This window comes from Mus pahari, chromosome 14 (genome assembly GCF_900095145.1).
Source record: "Mus pahari chromosome 14, PAHARI_EIJ_v1.1, whole genome shotgun sequence".
Classification (NCBI taxonomy): domain Eukaryota; kingdom Metazoa; phylum Chordata; class Mammalia; order Rodentia; family Muridae; genus Mus; species Mus pahari.
Window position 1 is genome coordinate 47400789 of NC_034603.1, and position 26987 is coordinate 47427775.

General features: G+C 51.8%; 1 protein-coding gene across 3 annotated transcripts in view; it reads left to right on the forward strand.

Annotated features, from left to right (window-relative positions):
- The window catches only part of Rab11fip4 (RAB11 family interacting protein 4), a 107309-nt gene that overhangs the window by 59887 nt on the left and 20435 nt on the right, over positions 1-26987 (forward strand). Inside the window, exon 1 of one of the 3 annotated variants that reach the window (XM_029545992.1) lies at positions 10730-11023. The exons of the other annotated variants lie outside the window; for them this stretch is intronic. Coding sequence (XP_029401852.1) covers positions 10994-11023 — 30 coding nt within the window. The 5' untranslated portion in view covers positions 10730-10993. Of the gene's footprint in view, positions 1-10729; positions 11024-26987 lie in introns of those variants that run through there. 3 annotated transcript variants of the gene reach the window in all.

Sequence of the window (26987 nt, forward strand, 5' to 3'; positions counted from 1 at the left end):
ACTCACTCTGTAGACCAAGCTGGCCTCGAACTCAGAAATCCACCTGCCTCTGCCTCCCAAGTGCTGGGATTAAAGGTGTGCGCCACCACGCCCGGCGGGTTTGATTTTTAGTACCACATAAAACTGGACGTGGTAGTGCGTGCCTGTAACTCTGATACTCGAGAGGTGGAAGCAGGAAAAGAAGAGAAGTTCAGGATCACCCACTTACATATCCAGTTCAAAACCAGCCTGGAATGCAGGAGGCCCTGTCTCAAGGAACAAACAAATGAGCAGAGAGACGGTTCAGCCACGAAGGACTGAAGACAGCCAAAGAGCACACAAAGACAAAATAACCAGGGGAATGACTGCTGTCCACCCACCCTGCTGTCCAGCTTAGAACCCCACGCTGAGATACTAAAGTGCAGGTGGCCAGCAGCAGGCTGGCTGGGGCTGTAGCCTGAGCAGATTGGATGCCAGGGGCCTCACCCTATGAGTGCAGCCTTGTGGTTAAGTTGGGACAGCAGGAAACCTGGCCTGAAAACAGCCTCTTTGTAGGGCAACCCCCAACTGGCCTCCTCTGGGCTCAGCCTCTCCAGTTTCCACCTGAACACAGTGGCTCCTTCAGCCCTGGGCTGTGGTTTCTCCTTAAGTAGGAAGAACAGTGGCTCAGTGTCCCGAGGCCAGGCGCCTTTGGTTTTCCTTTGCTGAGCCCAGCCCTGGCAGAGAAGCCACAAGGAGCTTGTGTGTGCGTGTGTGTGTGTGTGTGTGTGTGTGTGTGTGTGTGTGCTGAGAGGAGAGACCTGCCGGTCTATCTGCTGCTGAGGCCTTCTGTTTATCCAGGAATAGACTGGGGAGGCCCAAGTGAGCTGGTAGCAGTGGGCCCTCCTGGAGTCTCCCCAGGCTCTCTGCCTTACGGGTGCTAGATCCTAGGCTCCGGTGCCTCTGCTGCAGTCCTGGGCCTGCAAGCCTGCTGAGATCACGTGTCTACTGTAGCTTGGGGGTGTTTTCCACTGAGATAATTTGGGAGACAATTTGGAGGGATTTATTTGCTTTCAAAGTGGGATTATAAGCCTTTTAGTGTGTTCTAACCAGAAAAATCACCATCTACATCTACCCATATCCAGAAGTAGGTGTGTGTGTGTGTGTGTGTGTGTGTGTGTTTCCTGAGACTAACAGGCAGCCCCCTGGAGTGTCCCTTGCAGAGGACTTCATTTGTGCTGCGAATGAGACAGAGAACTAGGAAGGACAGAAACACACTAAGGAGTGTCACAGCAGCTCTTGGGAAGACTTGGGGTGAACCAGCAGAGACCCCAGCCTGACCACCCGTGGGTCTGAGAAGACACTAAGAGCAGACAGAGCTGAGGCACGTGTGGGCGGGCGAATCCCCAAGACCTGGTGAGAAGTGACCGTGCTGTACAGTGGTTGCCTCTGGACAGCTGATGGAGAGCGGAGCGAGCCGCTTCCTGGCCCAGGCAGACCTGAGGCGTGTCTCAGCTCCGACCCAGGCTCGTCACTCCTTTATTCCCCTTCTTAGTATGGGTCCTGCAGCAGCGGCTGTGTGGCTGGTGAACGTGAGCAGCATGGTGAGGGAGGCACACAACAGATCGGCAACCATTGATGGTTCTTGTTAAGAATCAGCTGCAGGAGGCTGGGTGTGGTGGTGTGCACCTGGGAGGCAGAGGCTGGTGAGCTCTGTGATTGGAGGCCAGCCTGGGCTACAGAGCACGTTCCAAGCCAGCTGAGACTACACAGGGAAACCCTATTTGGGAAAACAACAACAATAATAAACCATAGGAAATGATCACTTCTTAGGGTGCAGACTCCACGGAGCAGAGGGGGTCTCCTCAGATTTGTTCTGGGATAAGATGATGGGTCTTGAAAGAGGCTGTTTTAATACCCTCGCTGTCTCTCTTCAAATGCATGTCTCAGAGCTGGGCATGGTGCAGGGACAGCAGGGTCATCACAGCCAGCCTGGGCTCTACAGCAAGACCCCATCTCAGAGAGCCAACAGACACGTGTCTTAGGAACTCCCCAGAAGGCCCTCTGTCCTTCACGCTATGTGAGTAGTCCTCAGCCCGCTGTATGCCCAACACATAAGGAGTTCAAAGACAACCCAGGACTTGTCCCTGCTCCTCAGGAATGGCAGCCTGGTGGGGGACCTAAAGAAAGACAGCATCCAGCCGGTTCCTCACAGCAGTAGGTCTTATGCTGAAAGTGTAGGGATCACTGTCACTTTGACAAGACAGGGGAATATTTAACTAGAGGTCACACTGTAGTAGAGTTTTACAGGAGAAATGGGAGTTTTCCTAATAGGGGGAAAGGGCCACATGTTTGATAAATAAAACAGTATTCCCAGTTTGCTCCCAGTCTCCTCTACTAAGCTCTGTGATTATGGGAGAGCCTTTTGTTGTTGTTGTTTTAACGTAGGCTTCAATTTCCCACTTAAACTGCCACCCCTCTGGGGACAGTTCATCCCCCCCACCCCACCTCCTCTGTTCTGGAAAACTGGAGATTGAACCCAGGGCCTTGCACATGCTAGGGAAGTACTCTGTCCTGAGCCACACTTCAGCCCTTTGAGGCTCTTAGTGAGGGGACATTACACTTGTGTGCAGATGAGCCAGGCTTGGGGACTGCTCACCCTTGCTTCCCAAACCCAACACCCCATGGTGGCTGCATGGAGAGGATCCCTGAGGAGCTGCATGCCCGGCCCTGGCCCTGTGGTGGCTGTGTTGATGAGAGGCAGGGGGCTTGAGAGTGGAGCCGGAGGTAAAGAAGCCTGGCCTCTGCCAGAATCGTAGCTGGAGGGAAAGAGTCTAGCGACAGACTGCCCCTGATGTTGGCGGAGTGACAGCTTTCCAGGTAGCAAGCAGGTGTATGGTGACCATTTCCAGATGCAAAAATTGTTGCCCGAATCCTGGAGCTGATAAGTCTTCACACCCTAGAGCCTGTCTATCCCTCTCTACCTCCCTCTCTCATTCCTTATATGTGCTATTACTGTCTTTGAGGTGGGGTCTTCCGCTGTAGCCCTGGCATTCAGTGCAGCCCCGGCTAGCCATCATCATTTTCTTCAGAGCCCGTGCTTGCTGATCAGCTGACTACCCTGATACAGCGCCAGTTCCACAGCACCCAGCCGAGACTTTGCACTGCTCACAGCTGTACCCACAAGACCCACAACAGCATCTGGCGCGTAGCACGTCTTCACCCGTTAGGAAGGAGTACAGGAACATGTGGTGACTTCGGCCATGACCCTGTGGTCCTGCCCATTGCTGTCAGTGAGCCTAAAGCAGGGCAGCTGCTACAGCTTTCCCGCTCACCTGAACAGTATATACCCCAGGGCCATGGGCACCTGGCTTCACACTGCTGCTTGCCACGGGTAAGCAGCCTGTAGACAGTTGTGGGTCCTGAGATTCAGCAAGCCGTGCCATTCTGAACTCTCTCTTGAAGTTGGCAGTGGGTGGGGTGGGTGGGGTGACCTATCCTGACTACCCTAGTCTAGGGGAAAAGTGAGAGTCTGGGAACAGAAGTATTTACACTGTCCTGGGTGTGGTGAGCAGTTACCTGATGTCACCAATGGAAGGGAAAGGAGGTTCCCTCCTAGTCCTCCCAGTTCTGAATCAAAAGAACCCCTGTTCCTTTCCCTTCCCCAGGCGCCTCTTCTTGGGTGACTGTATGACTCAAAGGTGTGTGTCAAAGAGGAAACCTGGCTTTTCTCACCATCATCCCCTCCTGTCAGGTTTAAATGACTAAGAAAACTCACTTCTGTAGGCGCTGGAGTGATAGGCCCAGGGTGGTGGTGCATGCCCCTAATCTCAGGAGGCAGAGGCAGGCAGTTCTCTCTGTGTGTGTGTGTGTGTGTGTGTTAGGGCTAACTTTGTCTCATCCATATATTGAGCCTCTAAGCTAGCTAGAATTACAAAGTGAACCCCTGTCTCAAAAAGGAGGAGGAGGGAGAAGCAAAAGAAGGAAGAGAGAAAATGGAGCTGTGTACCCTGAAGACCCAGTGCCACCCCAGTCTGCACAGGATCCAGCCAGGCATTAGGCGGGAGCTGGCCTGAGGCCCTGATGCTGCAGAGGACGGAGGATGCTTATTGCAGGAGCCATTCCTGGTGTAGCACAGGGTGTGGAGGGGGAGGAGTCCTCGCCTGTGCTGTCCAGCGTCAGCTTTTCAGGAGAGGCTTGTGGATCCGGGAAAGCTGATCAAGGGATGGGAGTGGGAAAGAGGGGAGATCCTGCTTCCCGGGAAGATGCTGTGCAGTCCCTGGAACAAACCTGCTAGAGAGGAAGGGCTCAGGCTTCCAGGGGCTCCCGGGTTTCCTGAGTAGGTGATTGGACGTGACTTTCCTTTGGGGTGACAGGTCACGTGGAGTGACTGCCACTTAGGCTCCTGCCTGCCTGCTTGTACCTCTCTTCCTTTCCTGGGCCACTGTACCACTGTGTTACATCCATCCACACTGTGTTCTGAGACTTAAGTCAGCTGACGCTTTTTAAGTTTGTACTCTAGGAAACTCTGAAGAGAGGTGACAAAGGATAAGAAGAACATGTGGTGCGGTCCCAGCAGGCTTTGCTGCACAGTGACACCGCATTGAACAGGAGCTGTCATGCCCAGGGTGTGCATGTTGACAGAAGCAACCCGCTCATGTGACCCAGTGTGACTGATATTGACAGTTCTAGTTAATGACTGATGTCTATCATGGAGAGAAGTGGACTGGAGTGGGAGGAGGAGCCTGGCTAAGACCCTGGCTGTCACAGGTGGACTGGACAACAGGAAGGAGCGAAGCCATTCCTGACGAGGAGCTGCCTTTGGGTGAGGTTACACTGGAGGAGAGGTTGTAAATGTGGCCTCACGTGGAAGACCGTATGCTAAGTAGACAGAGGGAAACTCTTACATTTCTTAATCTTAAGAAATGTTTTGCCGGGCGTGGTGGCGCACGCCTTTAGTCCCAGCACTCGGGAGGCAGAGGCAGGTGGATTTCTGAGTTCGAGGCCAGCCTGGTCTACAGAGTGAGTTCCAGGACAGCCAAGGCTATACAGAGAAACCCTGTCTCGAAAAAACCAAAAAAAAAAAAAAAAAAGAAATGTTTTAGCCAGGTGTGGCTGTGCACACCTTCAATCCCAGCACTTGAGAGTCAGAGGCAGGTGGATCTCTGTGAGTTCGAGGCCAACCTGATCTACAGAGTAAGTAAGTTCCAGGACAGCTAGAGCTATGTAGAGAGACTATGTCTCAAAAAAAAAAAAATTAAAACCCTTTTTATTATACTATTTATTGTGTGTGGAGATCAGAAGACAGTCTTTAGGAGGCCATCAGGCTTAGTGGCATCTGGCAAGTGACTTTACTGAATGAGCTATCTTGTTGGTCATTTGTTTGTTTGTTATCTCTGTAAGTATGTGCCCGATGCTGGGTGCTATGTAGACATCAGAGGCAACTTTGTGAAGTATGTTCTATTTGGTTTTTCCAGCTAAGGTTTCTCTGTGTAGTCCTGGCTCTCTTGGACCTCTCTCTGTAGAGCAGACTGACCTCAAACTCACAGAGATCCACCTGACTCTGCCTCCCAGGTACTGGGATCAAAGGTGGTCACCATCACCTCCTGGCTTTTCTTTAAAGTGTGTGTGTGTGTGTGTGTGTGTGTGTGTGTGTGTGTGTGTGTACATGTACATGAGATCCCCTGGATCTGTCGTTACAGATAGTTGTAAACTTCCTGATGTAGGTGCTGGGAACTGAACAAGGTCTTCTGCAGGAGTAATGTGCACTCTTAACCATGGGGCTTCTCTCCATCGGTGCCTGGAGCTTTCGCCTCAGGCAGGGTCTCCACAGACCCCAGGGGGTGTTCACAGAACCCAGTCTGAGACCCCTGGGGCCAGACTGAGGTGGCCATTTTCTATTTGCTGTCAGCCCCCAGCTGTTGTCTGCTCACTCACACAGGTTGGTAAGCTTGGGTGATGCTAACACCGAGGAATGGCTCCTTTTCTGCATCCAAGGTTGAGCGAGCCAGTGGCTGGGTGCTGGCAGAGGGAAGAAACATCATTCTAGGTGAGGACGGGTGTGCGCACCTAAGAACTGTCCACTCCCACCTACACCACACAAATGACCGTGCGGTTTTGGAGGGCAGGAGCCTTGCTTGCTGACACTTTTCTCTGTCAGCTTCTACCAACACTGGCATCCAACCTCATGGGAGTATGGTGTACCCACACCCACAGGAAAGTCAGTCCCATGACAGGAAGAATCAATCTTTCGGAGTGGCTGGGCCATCTGAAAGTTATTCTTGGATACATTCTCTGGAAGAGGGTTTGTCTTGAATGTTGTTGTTGTTTGTTTTTGTTTTAGTTTTCTCCTCAAAAAGCAAGTCAGATTCCTTAGGAGACTCAAGTCACTGGGCTAACAAGGTAAAAACAGCAATAACTGCCTGCCCCTCGCCTCCTCTGCCCATCTTCCACCCAACAGAGCAAGGAGGAGCTCGGACTCCACTGGCTGGTAGCATCAGGACCTGCTTAATGGACCAAGGCTGTGTGGGTTTGAGACTCGCCCTGGTTATCTCTGAGCATCAGTTCTCCCGAGCTATAAGGGAACAGAGAGTATACGAACTGTTTATCCAGTTTCCTACCTAAATACTGTTTGATGTCACAATGTGTAAAACACCCACACCTAAGAGACTAAGGAATGCTAACTAAAGACACCTGATGTCCCCAGCCTCAGGGCAAGGGCAGAACTACATTGCCTGCTAACTCATTCTTGGATGCTTTGTTTGTTTTAAACCCTGGGGCTTTGGGCATGCTGGACAATATGTCTCCAGTGGTGCCACATCCCCAGCTCTCTTCTACTAACTCTTTAACCTTCATCTGAAACAGTCTCATGGCTGGCCTAGAATTCCTACATAAACCAGACTGGCCTTGAACTCCCAGAGACCACCTGCCTCCACCTCAAGAGTGCTGGGATCAAAGGTGTGCGCCACTACACCAAGCTTTATTGCTGTTTTGAGATGGTATCATGTAGCACATAGGCTAGACTTTGTAGCTGAGGCTCTGCCTCCTGTCTTCCAAGAATTGGGGCGATAGGCATTTGCCTCCATACATTTTAGGTATTTTGTTGTTGCTGTGAGTTGTTTTGCTGTAGTTTTCTTTATGTTTGTTTTTTGAGTTAGGGTACAGGGTGGCCCCAGCTGGCTTTACACTCACTATCTAGCTGAAAGGATCCTTGAACTCTTTACCCTCCTGCCTCTACCGTTGTCCAAGGGATGGACTTCCACAAAGCCCCACAGCCTTTAGCCCCATCTGAACCAGGGGCACAGAGATTTGCCCTTAACTCTCGGGTCCCAAGTCAGCACCTCCGCCTCAAAATCATTGCTTCTTCTCTGAACCCTGCTGGTAGGTGGCAGCCTCTCCTGGAAGTGTGGGGGAAGACCCCTCCCCAAGGCTTTCAGTTTCCCCCTGCTCACCACTTGACCCTTCGCCATAAAAATATTGTATCCACCATGCAGATAGGGCTCAGCAGAGGTGAAGAACCTCTCTACAGGAGCAGAATTATTCTTTAATCAGAACAATCAGGGAGTGGAATGGAGACTATGCACAAGAGTGTAAGGGGCTTGGGTTTTATAGGGGGAAAAAAAAAGGAATTCTGGAGCGGGAAGATTCTTGTCCATAGACCGACCTATTTTCTGTTTTCCCAAGGTTGCAAATGTTGGCAGAGGTCCTTATCACATTGGCATCTGTACCAGGAGTTCTCCTGGCATGTTGAGTCCTAGTCCAGAGCCTCCCCGCTCCTAACTGTCCAGGGGGAGAGCTCAACCTTCCTGTAGGGAGTTTCTCAGGCTGCCTGAATTCTTTTCCTGATTAACCCTTCATGTAGTTTAGCAATGACTTCTATTTTCTGAGTGCCCGTTTTCTCTCAGATTCTGTGCTAAGTATTTGTGTATGTGTGTGTGTGTGTGTGTGTGTGTGTGTATATATATATATATATATATATATATATATATATATATATGTTTTATTTTGTTCTTCCTAACATTTAAAAATGTTCCCACAATTTAATTTAATTCCCAACTATTAAGATTGCCAGGTGGTGCCGGGCATGGTGGTGCAAGCCTTTAATCCCAGCACTCGGAGGCAGAGGCAGGCAGATTTCTGAGTTCGAGGCCAACCTGGTCTATAAAGTGAGTTCTAGGACAGCCAGGGCTATACAGAGAAACCCTGTCTCGAAAAACCAAAAAAAAAAAAAAAAAAAAAAAAAAAAAAAAACAAAAAAAGGATTGCCAGGTGGCACACGCACTCAGCACTATGGAAGCAGAGGCAGGCGGATATCTGAGTTCAAAACCAGACTGATGTACACAGATTGTTTTCCAGGATATTCAGGTCTATACAGAGAAACCATGTCTTGGAAAAAAATTCTTTGTAAATCAGGGGTCTAATCTAAGATGCCATCACTGTTCCCTCTAAACCCTAAAGTGCCAACCACTGTTCTCTCGACCGAGTAGATGAATTAACCTGCAGGGTCTTTTCGCCTTGGCTCTGGGGCTACCACTGAGTTAGACAGCTGGTGCGTGCTGGGGTTAAGGGATGCTTGCAGGGATGCTGCGGTGTGCCAGGCACTGGTCTGCACGGGTACCTCTCACTGTCTCACCCACACCTCACACCTGAAAGAGGAAGCGTCTTATTTCTATTTTACAGAGGAAGAAACGGAAGCCTCAGCACATTGGGCAACTTCCTGGTGGCAAACAGAGGCAGCAGCGATGTTGCAGTGCGCCTGCGCACGCCTATCGCTCTGCCTTTTGGTTATTTTTGTTGAGGAAAAGGGACTCCGTTTGTAGCACAGACTGTCCTGAAACTCGTAGCACTCCTCTGGCCTCTGACTCTGTTAGGGCTGCTGGCATAGACGACCAGATCCAGTTCAGTTTGGTTTTTAGGATAATAACCTAACCCATTTCCTGTGAGAAAAGTCAAAAGGGCCCCACGGACACCACCCACTCTATGGAGCTCTTAAACATGTCACCCGAGGAGGGGGGGGGGAATCAGAAAAAAAGTGCATACGCAGACTAGTGTGTTTTAAAGGGCTGGGTTTCCTGGTTCAGCGTGAGCTGGGGGTGGAGAGGGTGTTACCAGGTCTCCGTTTTCCCACTGGTTTGCTAAATGACTGCAGATACCCGGAAGTCATGACTACCTCAAGCCCGGCTTCCTGGACTAATTCCGATGAGGAGAAAACAAGGTAGATCACCTGGATTTAGCCATGCCAAAACCACTAGAGACCACCGAGTTCAGGTCTCAGAGCCAAGCACCCAGAGTCTCTCTCACTTTCACCTGGGGCTTAGCATTCAGTGTGCTCACAGTGAGAGGGCACACAGCAACCCAGGAGATGGCCTATAGCGTTCCCTTCTTACAGACTGAGTCTCAACAAGCTTATGGAAACTCCCAGGTCAGGGAGCTGACAAGCAGGACTCAAACCCAGGTCTGCTGTCCTCCAAAGCCAAGATAGAGTTCATTGCCCCTGACTTGCTAGGACGGAGACTGGACTGAGACAGTGTGAGAAACTGTGGCATCTGTACACAGTTCCAAAGGTTGTGTAGAAACCACAAGACATAAATTCAGAAAAGGTCTTACAAGGTGGAATTCACCACTCACAGACCTTACGTGGAGGTAAGGCTAGCTAAGCAAGGGTGGGCTTTGACCAGGTAAGCAGAGAGGTGGTTGGAAATTTACGCTCACACACAGCAGGTGAGAAAGAGGTCGAGAGCAAAGGGCCAGAGGAGTGGTTCTCAGTCTTCTTGATATTGTGACCCTTTAACACAGTTCATCATGCTGTGGAGACCTCCAACCATAACATTATTTTCATTGCTACTTCATAACTGTAATTTTGCTACTGTTATGAGTTGTAATATAAATATCTGAAATGTGACCACTGTGAAAGGGTCATTCAACTCCAAAGGGGTTGCAGCCCAAAGGCTGAGAAATGCTAGAAGAGCTAGAAGAGCAGCAGAGGTGTGTGTGTGTGTGTGTGTGTGTGTGTGAATGTGTGTATGTGTATGAGTGTGAGTCTGTATGAGTGTGAGTGTGTGTGTGTATGAGTGTGAGTGTGTGTGATGTGAAGCCACCTTGCTTGAGGCCAGTCAGGAAGGTAATCAGGCTTTTCCGGAGTTATGTAAAACACTACCGAATTGAAGGGAAACTGTGGTCCTAACGTTTGCTGTCTTGCTTGAATTCTAAGTTTCGGCCTTGTTTAAATCCTGAATGATGTGAAAGCCTGAGAGGGGGGGCGGTGTTTCTGATGGAAATCTTTCTTTTTGTTGAGTTCTCTAGTTCTTATCTTGGCACTTGTTTCTTGTATACTTGCCACGTGTATCTTGGTACTGGGCTAGCTATGGATAGCTTTCGCTTGGTGTGAAGAAGAACAAAGTTGTGGGTAGGACTCCAAATCAGACTTCAGTTGTTGGTGGGTTGGGGCAGGCTTTTAGTTCGCGAGTTTGAGCCGAACAGTGCTGCCTGAGTCTCGCAGCACGGAGATATTATATGAGTAGTGACATCAAGCAGGGACATAGCATTGAGAGGGCCAGAGAATTAAGTCCAAACTCTGGTGTTTGATCTGCTGCAGTAACTGCACGCTCAGACAAGCTCCACCCACCGAGGCGCCGACCGTGTGGCCATTGGCGGCCACCGCCTCCGCCACCTGCCCCTTACCTTGGGTGGGCGGGGCTACCTGGGCCCCGCCCCCTCGGCTCGGGTTCCCAGGCCTCCGAGCCCCAGGACCCGCCCCCTGTGCGAGGCCCGGCCGCCTGAGCCCCGGGAGCCTGGGCGCCTCGTGATGTCACGGCAGCTTTGATACAAAGAGCCCCTTCGGCCCACGCGGGTCTCCCGGCAACCGGTGCGGGCGGGGGCGGGACCGGCGGCTTCAACTGGTGCGGAGCAGCGCGCCTCCCGGATTGTTTTCTGAGCACGGTGCTGGCTTCGTCCCCGTACACCCCGCCCGACCCGACTTGACCAGCGGCCGGCTTCTTGTTCATCTGCAGCGGCCCGACCTGCGGCTGGTCGGGGGATGCGCTCCCCGCCGGCTCCCGGATGCCAGGTAAGCGGCTACCGCGGGACGCACCTAGCCTGCACCGGGAGTGGGAAGTTGGTGGATTCGCCTCCACCCTCCCCGTGTTGTCCAGGGATCTTCGCAAAACCACTGACCCCTCTGCCTGCTCCGGGCCCTCGGCCCGCGCCCAGGTGCGAGCGCGAGCGGAACCAACTCGGTGCCCGAGGAGGGTGACCGCGGTCCCTTGTGGCGCTGTTCCAGAAGTGTTTTAGGGGGATCTGGTGGAACTGGGAAAAGAGCTTGTCAGCCCCCATCAGTGCCCTGCTCTTGGCTAGGCTGCTTCCCTAGGGCGCTGTAAGTGGTGAAGTTGTTTCTGTAGGTGATGGCGACTGCATGAAGCCGGTTTCCTTCTGTTCCCCTCTCTGAGGGGTCAGACGACAGAACCAGCCTAGTAGTGTAGGAATTTGATACAGGACCTGCTTCCCCTCAGTAAGATGCTCCAATGGGTGGAGGTGTGCGCAGGCTACCAGCCTATGCCCTTGAGACCTGTAAGAGCTCACAGTCCACCTCAATGTAAGTTGTTGACATACTTGCTTCTCCGTTTTCCAGGGCCTAGCTTCGAAGCCTCTGTAAACCTGATACCAATACAGCCCTAGGCAGCATTCTGTCACCTCTCCACCTCCCACTTCTGGTCCTGCTTTTCCCCAAAAGAGCTAGAAATGATTCGTTGCTGGACTCGGAAGGACTCACCAGTTTTCTACTGGCTGATTTATAGCACCCCTGCCCCCTCCCCCTTAAAGTAGCAGAGGGGTCAGAGGTCCTGCCTCGTTCTTTGCTCTCTATTCCTTTTGGATTGGGCCCCACTTTGCACTGGTTCCTGATGCTCTCCAAGCCTCTGCCTCCCTTCACAGAGCAAGAGGCAGGTGATAATTGCTTGGGTTCCCACATTCCCTGGGGCAAAATCCAGGGTCCTTCCCTGGTGAAAGATGGTGTCTGTTATTGCTAGGAAAAGGAGTCTCAGTGGGGAGGGTTTTACAACTGCAAAAGACCACTGCTATCTCCTCCACCCACCCTCACTAGCTGAGATCTCACGTTTCAACTCCAGCTTCTGGTATTGTGGCACTGACCCAGACTTTAACCTGCTTAGCAGACTCTCAAAAGAGGCAGGGTTAAATACCCAGGGAACTTTATATGTGGGACACATCCTTGCCCTCCAGAGGACCTTGAGTTCCATGGTATAATATGACACCACCTAGCTACCTTAAATGCCTGGGCTAGTTCATGTGGGTTCTTTGAGGTCAGTGGCCTATAGACGTGGGGGAAGCTAGAGAAGAATGTGTGGCTGGAGCCTGAAGGCAGCACAGCTTGGTTTCGTTTGCTGCCTGGTGGAAACCACTTCGGACCTGGGATTAGGTGTGGGGATCGGAGTAAATGACAAGGCAAACCTGAGAGATAAGACTGCGCTTCAGGGCAGGGATGGTTTACTGGCCGGGCCAGGTAAACTAGCTGGAACGTCTGACCTTTGCCCCAAGGGAGATCTTATGGGACCGACTGCCTGGAGCCTGTCCTTGGACAGGGCTTTAGCCGGGGGAAGGAAGAGAGGCTGAAGTTAGGTGGACCGAGGTGGTTTGAGCTGTCCTTTCTGGGGCTCCACAGGGCAGCAGCATGGGGGCAGGAGGAGATCCCCCTTCTGTCTGTCTGTGCCAGGCCTAAAGCAGGTTGGCCCCTTCTAGCCTCTTGCTGTCCTAGGAGGCCTTTTCTCTGGGGCTGTCACAGCTCACTCACTTTTCTGGTGGTAATAGTTAGGTGCCTTGTTTTAGGGGGCTGGAAGTTCTTCTCCGTAGCCTGTTGTGCCAATGGTTCCTCCACAGTGAATCTTGCCTTGAGGGATCCTAGGATATTACTTCTGTGTATTTATTTTAGGTGAGGGTCAGGAAGAACTGGAACAGGGGAGATTTCCTGTGAGATTGCAGACAGGCAGGCATCTCTACGGCTGGAGTAGCCTATGCAGAAAGTTCCGACCCACCCTCTGGCCTATGCTGTCTCCCGGCACAGGGCTTATGCTTTAAGTAGGAAGATTCATTGTCTGGCTCACCATCTGGCATTAGTGGGGTCTCCTGCCCAGGCTTCACCAGGTTCACAGGACCCTGGGGTGGTGCTCTGTTCTCTCTGGGTCAGTTCTGCTAGCTCACAGCTCAGTAACTAGTTCTTTGTGGTGCCAAATCACTGGTCATGATATGAGGAAGACCATTCTGGTGTCATTGCTAGAATCCTGGGGATCCTGCTCCAACCAGCTGAGCGTATGGTTTGGCATGCCTGCCTGGGGTTTCATTGGACGCTGTGATCTTCTTTCCTGGATGGCACCTTGTCCTCTCTGTCAGGTGGCATTTCAGGGCACAGTGCTTTTGTCGTTCCTGTCAGCTCGCATTGCCTGGCACAAGGCAGGCAAATGCTGCTTCACTCATTTACTGCATAGAAACTTAGGTTCCTGTGCTCAGTGTTGTCAGTGGCAGCGAGTGAGATGCCTGTGAGTCCTTGCTTCCTGGAGCTGCATTGTGGGAATGAGGCAGACTAGCCAGGAGTTAGACATCCAGTAAAATGGGGTGGGAAACAGGCAGGAAGAACAGAGAGCTGCTGGGTTTTAACCAGTGGCCAGAGAAGTCTGCTGAGACGGGACAACCTTGATGGAAGAGTAACAGGTGGCAGGAACAGTGACTGTAACGTTCCTGAGGTGGGCCCTGTGTCTAATGTGGTGTGTCCAGCAGGACTTCAGGGTATAGCTGTGACAGACGAGGGGAACAAGCTCTGAGAGACGGAGGGATCCTGCTGCTGTCGGACAGCTGGGGCGTAGGGTACGGCTGGAAATCTGCCCTAGTCGCCGTTCGAGGCCCTGCTGTCTTGTAGTCCATGGTTTTGAGGGATAAATGGCGTCTCTCAGGGAAGAGATGTCTGCGTGACTGAGTCTGCTCTCAGCTTCCTGACCTCAACCTGGGACTGGTCAGATAAGCCTGTCCACGTGACTCTGCATGGGTGTGGATCGTGTGTTCTCCACCACAGAATTGGAACTATAGAAGCCTTGCTGGTGACACGCTGGTAGCCGGGTCTTAGAGTTGTGCTTGGAGCTGGTCTCCTTATTCATACTGGTCAGCTCCTGTGGGTGGGGCAAGACCCACTCTGTAGCCCACATGCTCACTGGCTTCATCTGTCTGCAGATCTTCCTTGACCCCAGGGGGCTAGATGTCCCTTCACCTGTCTGCTGTGGGCAGTTGGCCTCTTAATTCAGGATCCCTTAAGCATCCCAAAGAGGCCTTCGCATACCTGGGCAGCAGCTTTGGGGTTCATCTCTTTCTGGAGTTCAAAGTGTGTGTCTTAGACACCTCTCCCATCCACTGACCCGGTATGGTTTGTGACCAAGTGTTAGGATGCCATTGAGTTGCCAGTGGCTGGAATGAGTTGGTGGCTGTTTCTCCTGGGCAAGACTGTTGGCAGCTTTCAGCTTGATCTCATTTCAAAGCAGCGTTGCTCCAGAGGCTGCAGTGGGCAGCAGGTTGTGGGGAATATGCCCTCCAAAGCCTGGGCTTGGGGGTCTCATTTTCTCATGCCAGGTGTCTGACTGGGCCTGGCAGTTCTTACCTGGGCGCCTAGGGCCTCATCCAGCTACTGCTAGTTAAATGGAATTTAGCCATCGACCAGTTCACGTGGTCTCATTAGAACTGAAGGACCTTCCCCGGACTCCTACAAAGTCTGACTCTTAGGGAGTTGTGACATGGACTCTCAGAACCTTCCTGGGTACCTGGGGAGCCTGTTGGTCCCTTCCTTGATTTTACTGTGACCTGGGGCTGGGATGAGTGGCAAAAGCAACAACCAGGGATGTGTGTATCCTGGAAAAGTCGGCTGAAAGGCCAGAGCCATAGTTGTCCGGGTGACCTCCAGTCTCAGCCTTGCCCAGCAGTGGGTTCTAGTAATGGCAGCGCGTCCAGCCCTGCTGCTTGACTCCCTTTAACAAAGAGGAAGGAGTGTCTCCCTTGGTCAGAGTTGTAAGTGATTCAGCCAGCTTTGTCTTCTCAGACAAATGAGTTCTTTCCCAACCATGTTAACATTATTTAGATGAAAACAGAGATCTGACAGTTATTAAGATATGTGTCTTTGCCTGTGAGATCTTTACCTTTAAATTATTTTAAGTGTGTGTGTGTGTGTATGTATGTGTGTGTGTGTGTGTGTGTGTGTGTGTGTGTGTGTGTGTGTGTAGAGGCATCAGGTGTCCCTTGAGTTGAAGTTATAGGCAGTTATGAGCCACCTGATGTGGGTGGTGCTGGGAACCAAGCTTCAGTTCTTTTAACTACTGAGCCATCACCTCTCCAGCCTCTGAATATTTTTTAAAGTGTGTGTGTGTTGTGTTGTGTGTGTGTGTGTTGTGTGTGTGTGTACTTGTGCACACCTGAGTGAAAGCACTGGCCTAGGCGGAGGAATTGGATCCCCGCCAAAGCTTGTAGGCAGCTGAGAGCCACTCACATGGGTGCTCGTCATCCTCAGTAATAACTCAGGTCCTCCGAAAGAACAAACACACACTCTGAACCTCTGAGCCCCCTCTCTAGCACCCCTAACTCTTCAAAAATGAAAACCAGGGGGAAAAATTTTTTTAAAAAAGTAGGGTCTCACTATGTAGTCCTTTAGGGCCTGGCAATCAATGAGTGAACTAGGACGGTGTGGAACTCACAGACATCCTCCTGTCTCTGCCTCCCCAGTCCTGGAATCACACAGACACATAGGAATATGTCACTGTGCCTGACTGAGTCTTTCTCCTACGAGCAAGGTATCATAAAAAGAGAACCCATACTTCATAACTCAGCTAGCTAGAGAGGAAAGAGATGAGAGCCAAAGGTAGGGTCCGTGTGTGTGTGTGTGTGTGTGTGTGTGTGTGTGTGTGTGTGGTATGTGTGGTATGTGTGTTCTTTTGGCTTCCAGCTTAAGTCCCTGTGTTCAGATGGGAGAGTGTAGAAGTTGTTCCTTTGTTTCTGTTCACTGGTTTCCCCTGAGAGAAAAAGCCTGTGTCAACCACCAGGAAGTCCCTGTTCCTCACACAACCAGATTTCCAGGGCCTCTGTTCTTAGGGTAGAGAGAGGTTTGGGAGCCTGAAAACATCCGAGCATAGACCTGGCTCTCGGCTCCACCACTCGCTGCTTGCGGTAGCCTGTTTAATTCTGTACCTCGGCGTCCTCATCAGCTGCACAAGAACCAAAGTGCTGCCTCTGGGCACACCCCATGACCCTACAGAACGTAAACCCGCAGGGCGCCTCTGCTGGCATTTCAGATCCTGCCATCTTCCCCAGCTTTCCTCAGGACTGATAAGCTCAGTTCCCAACAGTGAGGCTAGCAGGTATTGTCTTGATGAAATAGGAAGGGCACGGTGGGGTGTGGGGACTCCACCTCCTGAGGGTCTATCTGTCTAAGAGAAGCAAAGTCCTTTCTCAGTGCCTATATTTTTAAAGAAACCATCTCGGTCTCTGCACATCACCCTCTGGGTCCAAGAGGCTGGCACCTTCGTGGCAGTCTGTGAATGAGATGCAAAGCACATTCTGAGGTGACAGCCTTCTCCCCAGGGGAGTGTGTGTTGGGCTGCATTTGGCCTTTGCTCTCTCTGGGGCTGTGTGCACTCTGCACAGCTCTGCCCACCCCCTCCACCCTGTCACAGTAGTCTACAGGGGGAGGGGCCCCTGTTTTTCTACCGGACCACCCTTCTTTCTAGCCTTGACCTGCCCGTGCCTGCACCTGTGCCCAGGGAAAGGCTCACTTGGAGCAGGGCTGCTGTCTGCCCAGCAGCCCACAATCCACCTTATTAAAGTACTGTGGCTTCATTTAGCTGCAGAGGCTGCGGGAGGACTGGCAAGGGGCCAGGCTAAAAGGTGCAGGCTGTACAGCCACTGGCCACATTAGGTGACTGTCCTTGGTAGTCTTCCAGGGAGCCAGATGTACCTGCTGGTCCAGCTTGGCTGCTTTGAGCTCTGCAAATTTGCAGAAGTGAGGCCAGACAGCCTGACTTGGCTGGTACAGTGGGTGGTGGTCAGAGCGACTCTGCCTGGCACAGGGAGGTAACAACCTTGAGGTGATGGCCTTGGGGCCGAGTGAGGTCCTTGCTTGCAAGGCCGTCCTGGCCAGCGCATCTCTGTGTAGTTAGCTGCAGAGTGGGTAGTTGTACCCATTAGAGAAGAGGGCTGCAAGGCTCTTACAGCATCAAGAGGGGTGGGGAGACAGAAAGTGTGTATGTACATGTATGTGCTCATGTGTACAAGGATGAATGGAGTCCTTGACCACCATGGGCTCACACAGGATAAAGAACTGACTGGATCCTCATTCCCATTTATGCTCTCCCCAGATTTCAAGACAGCTTTCCCTTTAGCGTGTTGACATCTCCGATTGGTGTGTGTAGTATACACTTGGTGGTGTTATAACTTAGCCGGCAGCACCCTTCCTTTCTTGGTATACTTAAAATAACAGTGCATCTAAAACAGAGGCACTGTTATTGGGTTTAATGAAACACAGAAACTAGGTAACCTCTGGAGAAATTATGTAATTTACCCAGTTTCCGCAAAGCAGGGACAGAAGAGCCACATGTAGTGGTATCGGAATTGATTGAGGGACAGTATTATGTGGTTCAAATGGGCAAGCTTGTGTGCTGGGCTCAGAGCCCTGCGGGCTCTGCAGCTGCGTGGGTCTGAGAGCAGAACAGCCACTCTGAGCCTCAGGTTCCTTCCCCACTACGTGGGACTAAGAGCCCAAAGTTGGTGTGTGTGTGTGTGTGTGTGTGTGTGTGTGTGTGTGTGTGTAATCACCTTTCCGTGTTCCTGCCGGCTGTCATTTTAGTTCATACAGTCAGTTCACATACTCTTCCCTAAAAGGAGATCAGGAGTAGGGAGCCATTACTGACCCCCACCCCCAAACCAAGGCAGTGGCAGTGGCAGGAGACCGATGTGATAGGAGGGCCTCTTAACTATTTAAAATTTATAAATGTGTGTGTGTGTGTGTGTGTGTGTGTGTGTGTGTGTGTGTGTGTCTCGCGCGCGCGCACGCGCATATCTGCACCACATGCATGCCTGATACCTACAGAGGCCAGAAGAGGGCTTTGGATCCTCTGGAACTGGAGTTTGACAAAGTCATCCACTTTGTGGGTGCTGGAAACTGAACTCAGGTCTTCTGGAACATCCCCACGTGCGTGCCCTTGACTGCCGAGCCATCTCTCTAGCCTCCGTGACTCCTGCATAACCCTTGGCCTTCCCTTCCTTCATTATCTCACCATGTCTGAGGTTTGGTTTTTTGTATACACTTTCCCTTAGCAGCCTTCTTCCACATCTGTCTCCAGAGGAGTTTCCTGAGGCCAGGACGACAGGACGAGTACCCTTGGGTCTGTGCGGTGGGTTCTGCCCCTTCCACCCATGCCCCAGTGCTGCCTGCACTACCGGTGTCTGTCTAAACAGCCTTCATGTCTCAACTTTGGATTCTCTGGTGCTCAGGGTTCTTCACCAAGAGTTTGGGGATTCCTCTGAGCCCGCCTCACCGAGCTGAATATCAGACCTGATCCTTACGACTGGCTCTGTGGTTCTTTGTATGTCTGTCCGTCCGAGCTTCCCCCTCTGAGAGTGGATAATACACGTGGCAGGTGCTTAGCAGAAGGCCCTTCTCCCTTGATTGTGACAACAATGTGCTTCTCTCTGTGACAGGTCTCACAGAAGGGTCCATGGATGCTCTGGGCAGGGAGCGATGGGGGGGAGTCCTGTGAGCAGGGGTCCTGAGTTACCGTTGTTTAGGGGAACTGGGCTGCAGCAGTTGGTAGGAAGGTAGGGTGAGTCCTGACCCTTCAAGGGTTCCGGTTGGCCTTGTGGATACTCTCTGGGATGCTCTGAGGTGGGAGCAGGGTTTTGGGGCAGTGGGTCATGTTTGAGGTCCTGACAGTCACGTCTTGGTGATGGGGCTTTGCTGGGTGCTCAGTGAGCAAGTAGTGGCTTTAAGCCGTGTTTCCTCAGGTCTCCTCACCGTCCCTTGCTGTCTTCTCTGAAGGTTCTGGTAGATTCTAGCCGACTTCTCCACCTTTTGTGCTGTCAGGGATTTCCATCCCCTTCTTTCAGGAGGTAGCACTAACTTGTGGGTGCTGCCGAAGAGGGTGGGCCAGATAACGGGCGGTTAGTGCGTGTCAGGGGAAGAACTTGTGGAAGGGCCTCGCTGCTGCTCAGAGGAGCAGGCCCTAGCTATTGTCGTGCCTTTGAAGGGTTACAATGGTCTCCCCCGTGACTCTGTGGCCTTTTGAGCTCAGACTATAGCTATACTCTGGTCTAGTGCTCTCTTACCTGCCCCTACTGGACAGAGCTTGGGAGGGCACTAGTAGAGGGACCCCGGGACAGGAAGGACCCCACACTAAGCGGCAGGAGGGAGGGATGCTGCAGCCCCGAGCAGGAGAGGGGTCTGCATATAACCCTGGCCTAGGTGGTGTGTGTGATGAGGGAGGAAGCCACTGGCTGTCCATCCCTCCCTCCCATCTGCTTGCTCGAGTGTCTGCTCCACACAGAGCCTCTCCAGCAGCTGTGGCTGAAGGTTGGCACCTCACTGGGCCTTCCATGGCCTGAGGGGTTTTGTGGCAGAGGGAGAGGGTAGGTCCCCTTTTGGCTTCCGGTTTCAGGCTGTATGTCATTTCACTGGGGACACTCCCCAACAGTGTCAAGGGCAGAGGGCTGGCCACTGCTTTCCAAGGTTTCACCTGAAATCCGTGCCCCTCCTGCCACAGCGACAGAATACGGAGCTTCCAAAGCCAGCCCGAGAGTGCTGGGCCATGTGAATAATTAAGCCCTCACTTCAAACAGCCACATCTTTAAAAGCTATAATTTGTAGCCCGAAATAGCTGCCTGTTCCAGGAGCCAGGAGAGCCCTTGTACAGGCTTCAGTGTAGCCTGTGCATTTTGCTTTGACAATAACACATGAGTTGCCCTGGCCCACAGTTTCCTGGGAAAGCCTGAGGCACAGTGAGTGATAGGAACAGAATCTTCCCAGGGTCCTTGGGGAATAATTTCTTTGAGAACTCAAATGCAGTGTAGTGGCGAGCCTGTAATCCCAGCACTTGGGAGGGCAGAGGCAGGCAGGTTTATGAGTCCCAGGCCAGCCAAGGGTACAGAGAGTGCAAGATCTTATCCCAAGAACAAACAAAACAGGAAGAGAACATAGCTGGGGTGTCATGGTTTTAGGTGCATGTGGCCTTCGTTGGTAGATGTGGACGTAAAGAGGGGAAATGGCCATGTGTTGAGGGAAGCCTGGACTGTGGCCATGGGTGGCCAGTGTGGCTCTACAAGCAGTCTTTGTTTGTGGAGAGATCTTCTGTGTGGGTTCAGATAGGTGGGTGAAGGGACCTCAGGCTAACAGGAAATGCCTCCCTGGACCCTCTGCTTCTCCGTGGCTGGCATGCCTGGAATTCTTGGGGCTAGCTGCCGCTTTGGTTTCCAGATGTGGAAGCAATTTAAAGTCTGTTTTCATAAACCCTGGGAGTTTGCCTCTGAAGTCCATGTGCTCATTTGGAAATCAAGGTCATTGACTGTGACTAGTGGGGAAGGGGTAGACCAGATATCCTCTTTGAATCCTTCTTGTTAAAAAATGGATTTACTTGTGCACTTGGATATGAGACCCTGGGTTTTTGTACAGTCGCACCTCATCCGGGGCTGAGGTGAAGGCGGGTTCACCTCCTCTCCTGTGAATTTTTCTTGGAGATGATTCAGCCACTCTGCTGGATCTTTAGTTACCATCACTGTACTGAACAGCTGTGGGGGCAGGAGAGGAAGGCCCTCAGGAGGCTGGCATCACCGCTGAGTTGGGTGCCCACGTGTCCCCAGAGTGGTAGAGGCCCTTCCCCCGTCCTGGCCACAACAAAGGGAAGAAATCTGCTCTGGATTTTAAGTAGCCAGAAATACTGTCTGGTGTAGAGAAACTGGAAATATCTTGCTCAATTACTGGACCCTTCTGGCCACAGAGGTGGCTGCCCCAGGATTAGAGGCTGTGTGTAGTGTGTACACGCAGGGCCTGTGGTCGTGTGGCTGCCTGCCTGCTGTCTCTGCATCTGTTAACCAGTCACTATTCACATCTGTTTTATAACCCATGAACAGGAATGTGGACAAACAAAACCACCTTTGCTGTTGTACTGTCTTGACTGCACTGGCAATTTTTTTCCCTCTGAGACAAGGTTTTACTGTGTAGCCCTGGCCGTCCTGTAATTAAGTCTGTATAACAGGGTGGCCTGGAACTCAAGAAATCCGCCTGCCTCTGCCTTCCAAGCACTGGGATTAAAGGTATGCACCACCATGCCTGGCTTTGGCACTGTCAGTTTTTAATATCCATGGAATTATTATTATTATTATGTGTATGGGCACCTGTGCGGATTTGGTGTGCACATGTGGGGAGTCTGGGTGGAAACATCCACCAATTGGGGATCCCCCTGAAGCAAAGGGAAGGACTTTAGTTGTTGGGACTATCATATCAAAGGAATTCAGACCTATTGGTTGACATAGATTTCCTCAGGGTTCTGGAAGCTACATTTGAGAGCAGGGTGCTATCAGGAGGGTTTCTTATAAAGTCTCTGTCCTTAGTCCCCCCCCACACACACACCTTCATTTCTCTTCTGAGTTGTTTGCTTGTTTGTTTTATGAAATAGAGTCTCATGTAGCCCAGGCTGGCCGCAAACTTGCTATGTAGCTCTCTCTCATGGATGGCTTGGAGTTCCTGGTGCTTCTGCCTCTGCCTGCAGGGTGCTGGGCTTACAGGTGTGTATCACCACATTCACAAGGACGCCAGTCAGGTTGGACGGAGCTCACCCTGAAGGTCTTGTTTCTTTAAAAAAAAACAAACCCTAACTCAAACACAACAACAAATTCTTAGGTGCCAGGTGCTGAGAGTTTTACATATAAATTTACATACAACGTCACTGAAGGGCCATGGGTGCCTTCCTCCAAAGGGAAAAGCAACCTGAGGGAGCACATAGCCTTAAGATCCTAGGAGAGCTCACTGGAGGGAGATAGCCCACTTCCATTCACAGGCCCACCCCAGCGAGGGCTTCTGACTAAAGGCACCCTTTGGAATTGGGGGGCAGTTTAGCTATCATTGCCTCTTCAGGAGCTCTCCTGCTGCCCTCTGGTGGTCTTGTGGGGTGCTTGGTTCTCCAGGCCTGGTTTTTCTGGGGTCCTGACCCTGGGGTGTTTTTCTTAAAGGATGCTTTGCTTATTTATGTCACTTTTATCTGGATCTTCAAGACAAGGTTTCCCTGTGTAGCTGTCCTGGGAAGTAGGTTTGTAGACCTGACTGGCCTCACACTCAGTGACTTGCCTGCCCCTGCCAAAAGTGTTCTCTTTAACCCCTCTCAACTTGGAAACACACATTTCCAGATCTCGTCTGAGTTTAAGTCCCCACCGTGTAACGTGAAGTAACACTGAAGTTGGAGGGTACTGATCTAGAAACCCCCCCTTAATCTAGTTGCATGGCATTCCTTTATTTGCTTTTAGGCAAGGTTTCACTGTAGCCCAGGCTGACCTGGAACTGTTTGTATAGCCCAGGCTGGCCTCAGTCTCACAGCGTTTCCCTTCCCTTAGTCTAACGAGTGCTGTGAGCAGAGGTGTGAGCCACAGGGACCTTTTCTCTTCTTGTGGCTCACCAGGCCAGTTGTCTCACAGCAGGCATGGTGTCGGTTTGTTTGGGTTTTGGTCCATTTTTAGTGACATGTAACTTGTGGTATCTTCTGTTGTGGCCCCCATTGGGAGGGCACCGGCCAGTGTCTGTCTTTCCATGAATGATGCTGTTTGATTACTGTGTTAAAGGAACAGGACCCTGCACAGTGCTCAAAGACTTGAGAAGGGTTTCTGTGCTTTCCTGAGGTCTGCGTTGTGTGTGTGTGTGTGTGGGGGGGGGGTGTCTCTGGTACTGTGCAAATATCCAGAGTCCAATCAGCCTCTCATCTGTTGGCTTTATTCTCCTGGCAGTTGTTGGGAAGTATGCTGTGTGAACACGGTCAGATTGGAGGTGTCCTCACCCATCTTTCCTCTACTCCTCCATTGCCTGTTCCACCCCCCCCCCCCGGGAGAGAAACTCTTGCTCTCAGTTCTCTGAAGTTTTCTGTATGTATTTTGAAACTTGTAAAAGATGCATGAATATGTAGGAGGGCTACATCTTGGTAAATGGATCCTCTGTCATTTTTAAGTGCCTCCTACCCCTTGAAGTACTTCTGAGACTGTGTGGCCCTGCCAGCTTTCTTTCCGTTGCTGTGGTGGCAAGGGGTGTGGCTTGGCAGTAGGGCCCTTGCTCACCTGCATGCTCACACGGGAGCAGCAGCCAGTCCCTTGGCAGTTATAGACAGGTCCTGGTCAACAATGTGGGCAGCTTCTTTCTCTCCTCTGTCAGTAGGCCCTTGGTCAAAGACACAGGAGTCTGGGTCAAAGGTCTGCCTGGGCATTGATTGGTTTCCAGCTCGGGCACTGGCTGAGCGACAGCCTTCTGGGCAGCTGGACATTCTTGTCAGCCAGAGCTGCGCTGCCCAGGTCTACCTCAGACCCTCCTCCTTGGTGCTGTACCTTACTTACTCTAGCCCCTCTCTGTGGACTTGACTCTCTAGATCCCTTAACACTGCTCATGCCTCTGGACCTTTTGGAACAGATCTCGGATCTGCTCTGGGCTGTTTGATGTCTCCTTTCTCAGTTTTTCTGGGAGCTACAGTGTGCCCGTCTTCCCCCTAATCTCTGCCATTTCCTGTCAGCAGGTGGGAGTTGAGTGGTGTGGGACCTGGGAGACAGTTGAAGTTGGGATGAAAGGCTGTGTGAGCTTCCACAGGCAGTGGTTGGCTAGGTCTGTGTGCCCGTGCTCTGTGTAAATAGCATTAGAGGCCTGAGACCCCCCCACCCCATGACTTGAAACTAAAGAGGAAGCATCTATTGTTGCTGTGGCGCCCTCCCTCCCCCCTCGCCCTGTCCTGAGACTAGTTGCAGGTCCGCCTGAGGTTAACATTGGAATATCTGCACAGAGATTGTCACCTGAGGGCTCCTGCTGAGGGGGTGTCTTGACCTAAGGTGAGACTCATTGGGGGTTCAGGAGTAGACATGGAACCCAGGGACCAGATCCTGCCCTGGCTGCCATTCTTGGGCTGGTGGGCAGGGTAGGTCTGGGAAGAAACATGGTAGTCTGCCCTGTCTTCTAAACCTTCGCCTTGTGCACCAAAATAGGAAGCCCAGGGCCACAGAGCTTTGATCTCACAGGTTAAGGCTGCTCTCAAGGAGATAGCATAGTGACCAGTCCTCCTGTGGGTTCCCTTCGCCTTGGAGGTGGGTCAGGTTCTGGTCTTTTGCTTGGATGCTAACCTTAACAACTTAATCCCACCTTTGGCCTTTGATTGGCACCAGGCAGCCACTGAATAGCATCTGGTCAGTGTATAGCAGGGTTGGCAGCCCCAGGGGAAGTCAGTTACTATCAGGATTGCTTCATAGCCACCATGGTCATCATGTCTATGTGAAGAGAGCAGCCAAGCTATGGGGGCGGGTCATGAAGGTGTGTGTCACTGCGGGTAGTCCTAGCCCACCTTCTTTGAATTTGGGGTGTTGAGACCTTGAGCTCCTCCTCGAGGGGAGGTTCCTGCCACCCAAAGGAAAAACCCATCATGACCCTGGCCTGTCCCATGTCTCCAGGTTATTGACTGGCCACATACACAAGATATTCCATTGTTGGCCTGTGCCCACTAACAGCCTCTTCCCTGCAGTGGGGGATCCACGTGTACCCACGGGTGCCTGGTTTTCAAGGGAAGCTGAGATGTGCCCGCCCAGGCTATTTTTACCCAGCCCTGTCCCCACAGAGCTACGCTTTGGCTCCAAGTCACCGCCTGCGGAGTGGAGCCTGTTGCCAGAGCTGGGGGTGGGTGAGCCCGCACCTCAGGGCCTCCTGGACTCCCTTCTCCAGGCAACATCTCATCTTAACACTTATTACAGGGTGTGACTAATGTGCACAGAGACATGCCAAGGCAGTGGGCAAGAGAGGACCCTGGTACAGGGAGGAAAAGTTAACTTGGCCTCCTAGAGCTGAGCCTACCTCTGTCCACCCAAGTGTATCACCAAAGGCTCAGTCAGAGGGAAAGCCTCCCCGGGCTTGGATAGAATTCGGAATGCTCAGATGTGCCCCTGGATGCCATCCTTTAACATACCAACGACAGTAATAGCTCACAAAGCCCTTCCCATAAATTCTAAGAATGATTACTTAGAACAGTTTCCAATTCACTGAACTTGAGTTATGGTGAGTTCTGCTGTGTAGACGTGGGAACTGAGGCACTGGGTAGGGTAGTTCAGTAACCTAAAGGCCACAGTGCTCATATGTGGCGAAGTGCAACTGGAACCCACTCTAGATCATGTCCCCAACGCCTACCATCTCTTTGTCATGTTTTCAGCGTTCTCAAACAGTGAGCTATTGTCCTTAATTAGATTCTCTGACAATCCTGGTCACATGTGTGCATCGTGGATGCTCAGAGATGAAACACCTCATCCAGCAGTCACCCTGCTGGACAGCGGCCACAACAAACTCTTAGATCAGTGAGTCAGTGAGTGGTTCTTAAACTGTGGGTCACAACCTCCTGAGTTTCCAAATAACCCTTCCATGGGGGCCACCTGAGGCCATCAGGAATCACAGACGCTTGCATTTTGTAGTAAATTACAGTTCTGGAGTAGCAACGAAAATCATCTCATGGTCGGGGGTTACTGCAGCATGAGGAACTGTGTATTAAACCGTGGCAGCATCAGGAGGACTGAGAAACTCTGCCTTAGATTCTCCTTGGATGGTCGTCTAGATCCTATGGCCCAGTGCAGTTTGATTCGGTGCTCAGTCATGTGCTCCTGTAGTGCTAGCTGCTGAGGTTCAGGATGTAGGCCTCCCTGTGGCTACTACTACACTCTCTCTGCCCTTGTAGGGAATGGAAATACATAGTCACTTTACCGTCTGTGTTCTCTGTTCATCTTTGTTTCGCTGCCAGGAAACCTAGGGTGTGTGACCTTGAGATTCCCCCCTGCCCCCCCCCCCAGGTGGATGAGGGTAAACACCAAATGAAGCTGTTTGGTTTGGGTCCTGCTGCACCTCCTGCCTGCACAGAACGGACAGTGGGCCATTGTGAGCCTCTCTGAGGCTTGGACAGCCCAGCACGTGTACTGATACTGGGTCTTTTCAGCAGCCCTTGAATTCAGCCCTTTCCAACTTCCTACAGGGGAAAGGGCGACTGTGGGACCTTCTTACTGGTGAGCACAGCTCTTAGAGAGTTTGAAGAGGGGCTGCCTGTGCAGCCTGTGTGCCTTCTGGCAACCACTTCCAGTTAGAGCCAGCTCTGTTCATCCCTAGATGAGAGGACTAAGTGGAAACATGGAGGTGGGGGCACTCCGGGGATGTAGCTGGGTCCTATTTCCTGGGATTTGGGCTCAGTACTGTCTCCAGTAATCCCTGTCCTTGGATTAGTCCCCAGGTCCAACCATATATGTCAGACTCTTGCTAGCTGACAGGCCAAGGACCTGTGGCAGGTGAGACAACCTGGGCCTTAAACAGACAGCCCCCAGCCTCTCCCAAAGCCAGGCCTGACTTTAAGCTTTCACAGCTGCCAACTGGTACTTGTCATGCAGCCTCTCGGGCAAAACTGACAGTCCCTGCTCTCTAAAGGAAACCCCAGGGCCTTGTGGAGGTAGAGTCTTGACCAGGAACACAGGGCTTAATGAGCAGCTGAGACTACCAGGACTAACTGCCAAGCTCTAGAGCTGTGCCCTCCAGCCACAGAGGTCCCTTGGATTTACACAGGGACACGCTGCGTCTACTTTATCTTCCATCACCCCGTGGACCCCAAGGTTGGGGAAGAAGGTGTCCCTGAGTTTGGACACAAGCCACGGTGGCTCATGGGAGTATAGGCCCTGTGGCCCAGAAGGACAGGAACTCTGTATGTAGGGCTCACCTCTGCAACCTCAGGGACAGAGCCCTGGGAGGCTAG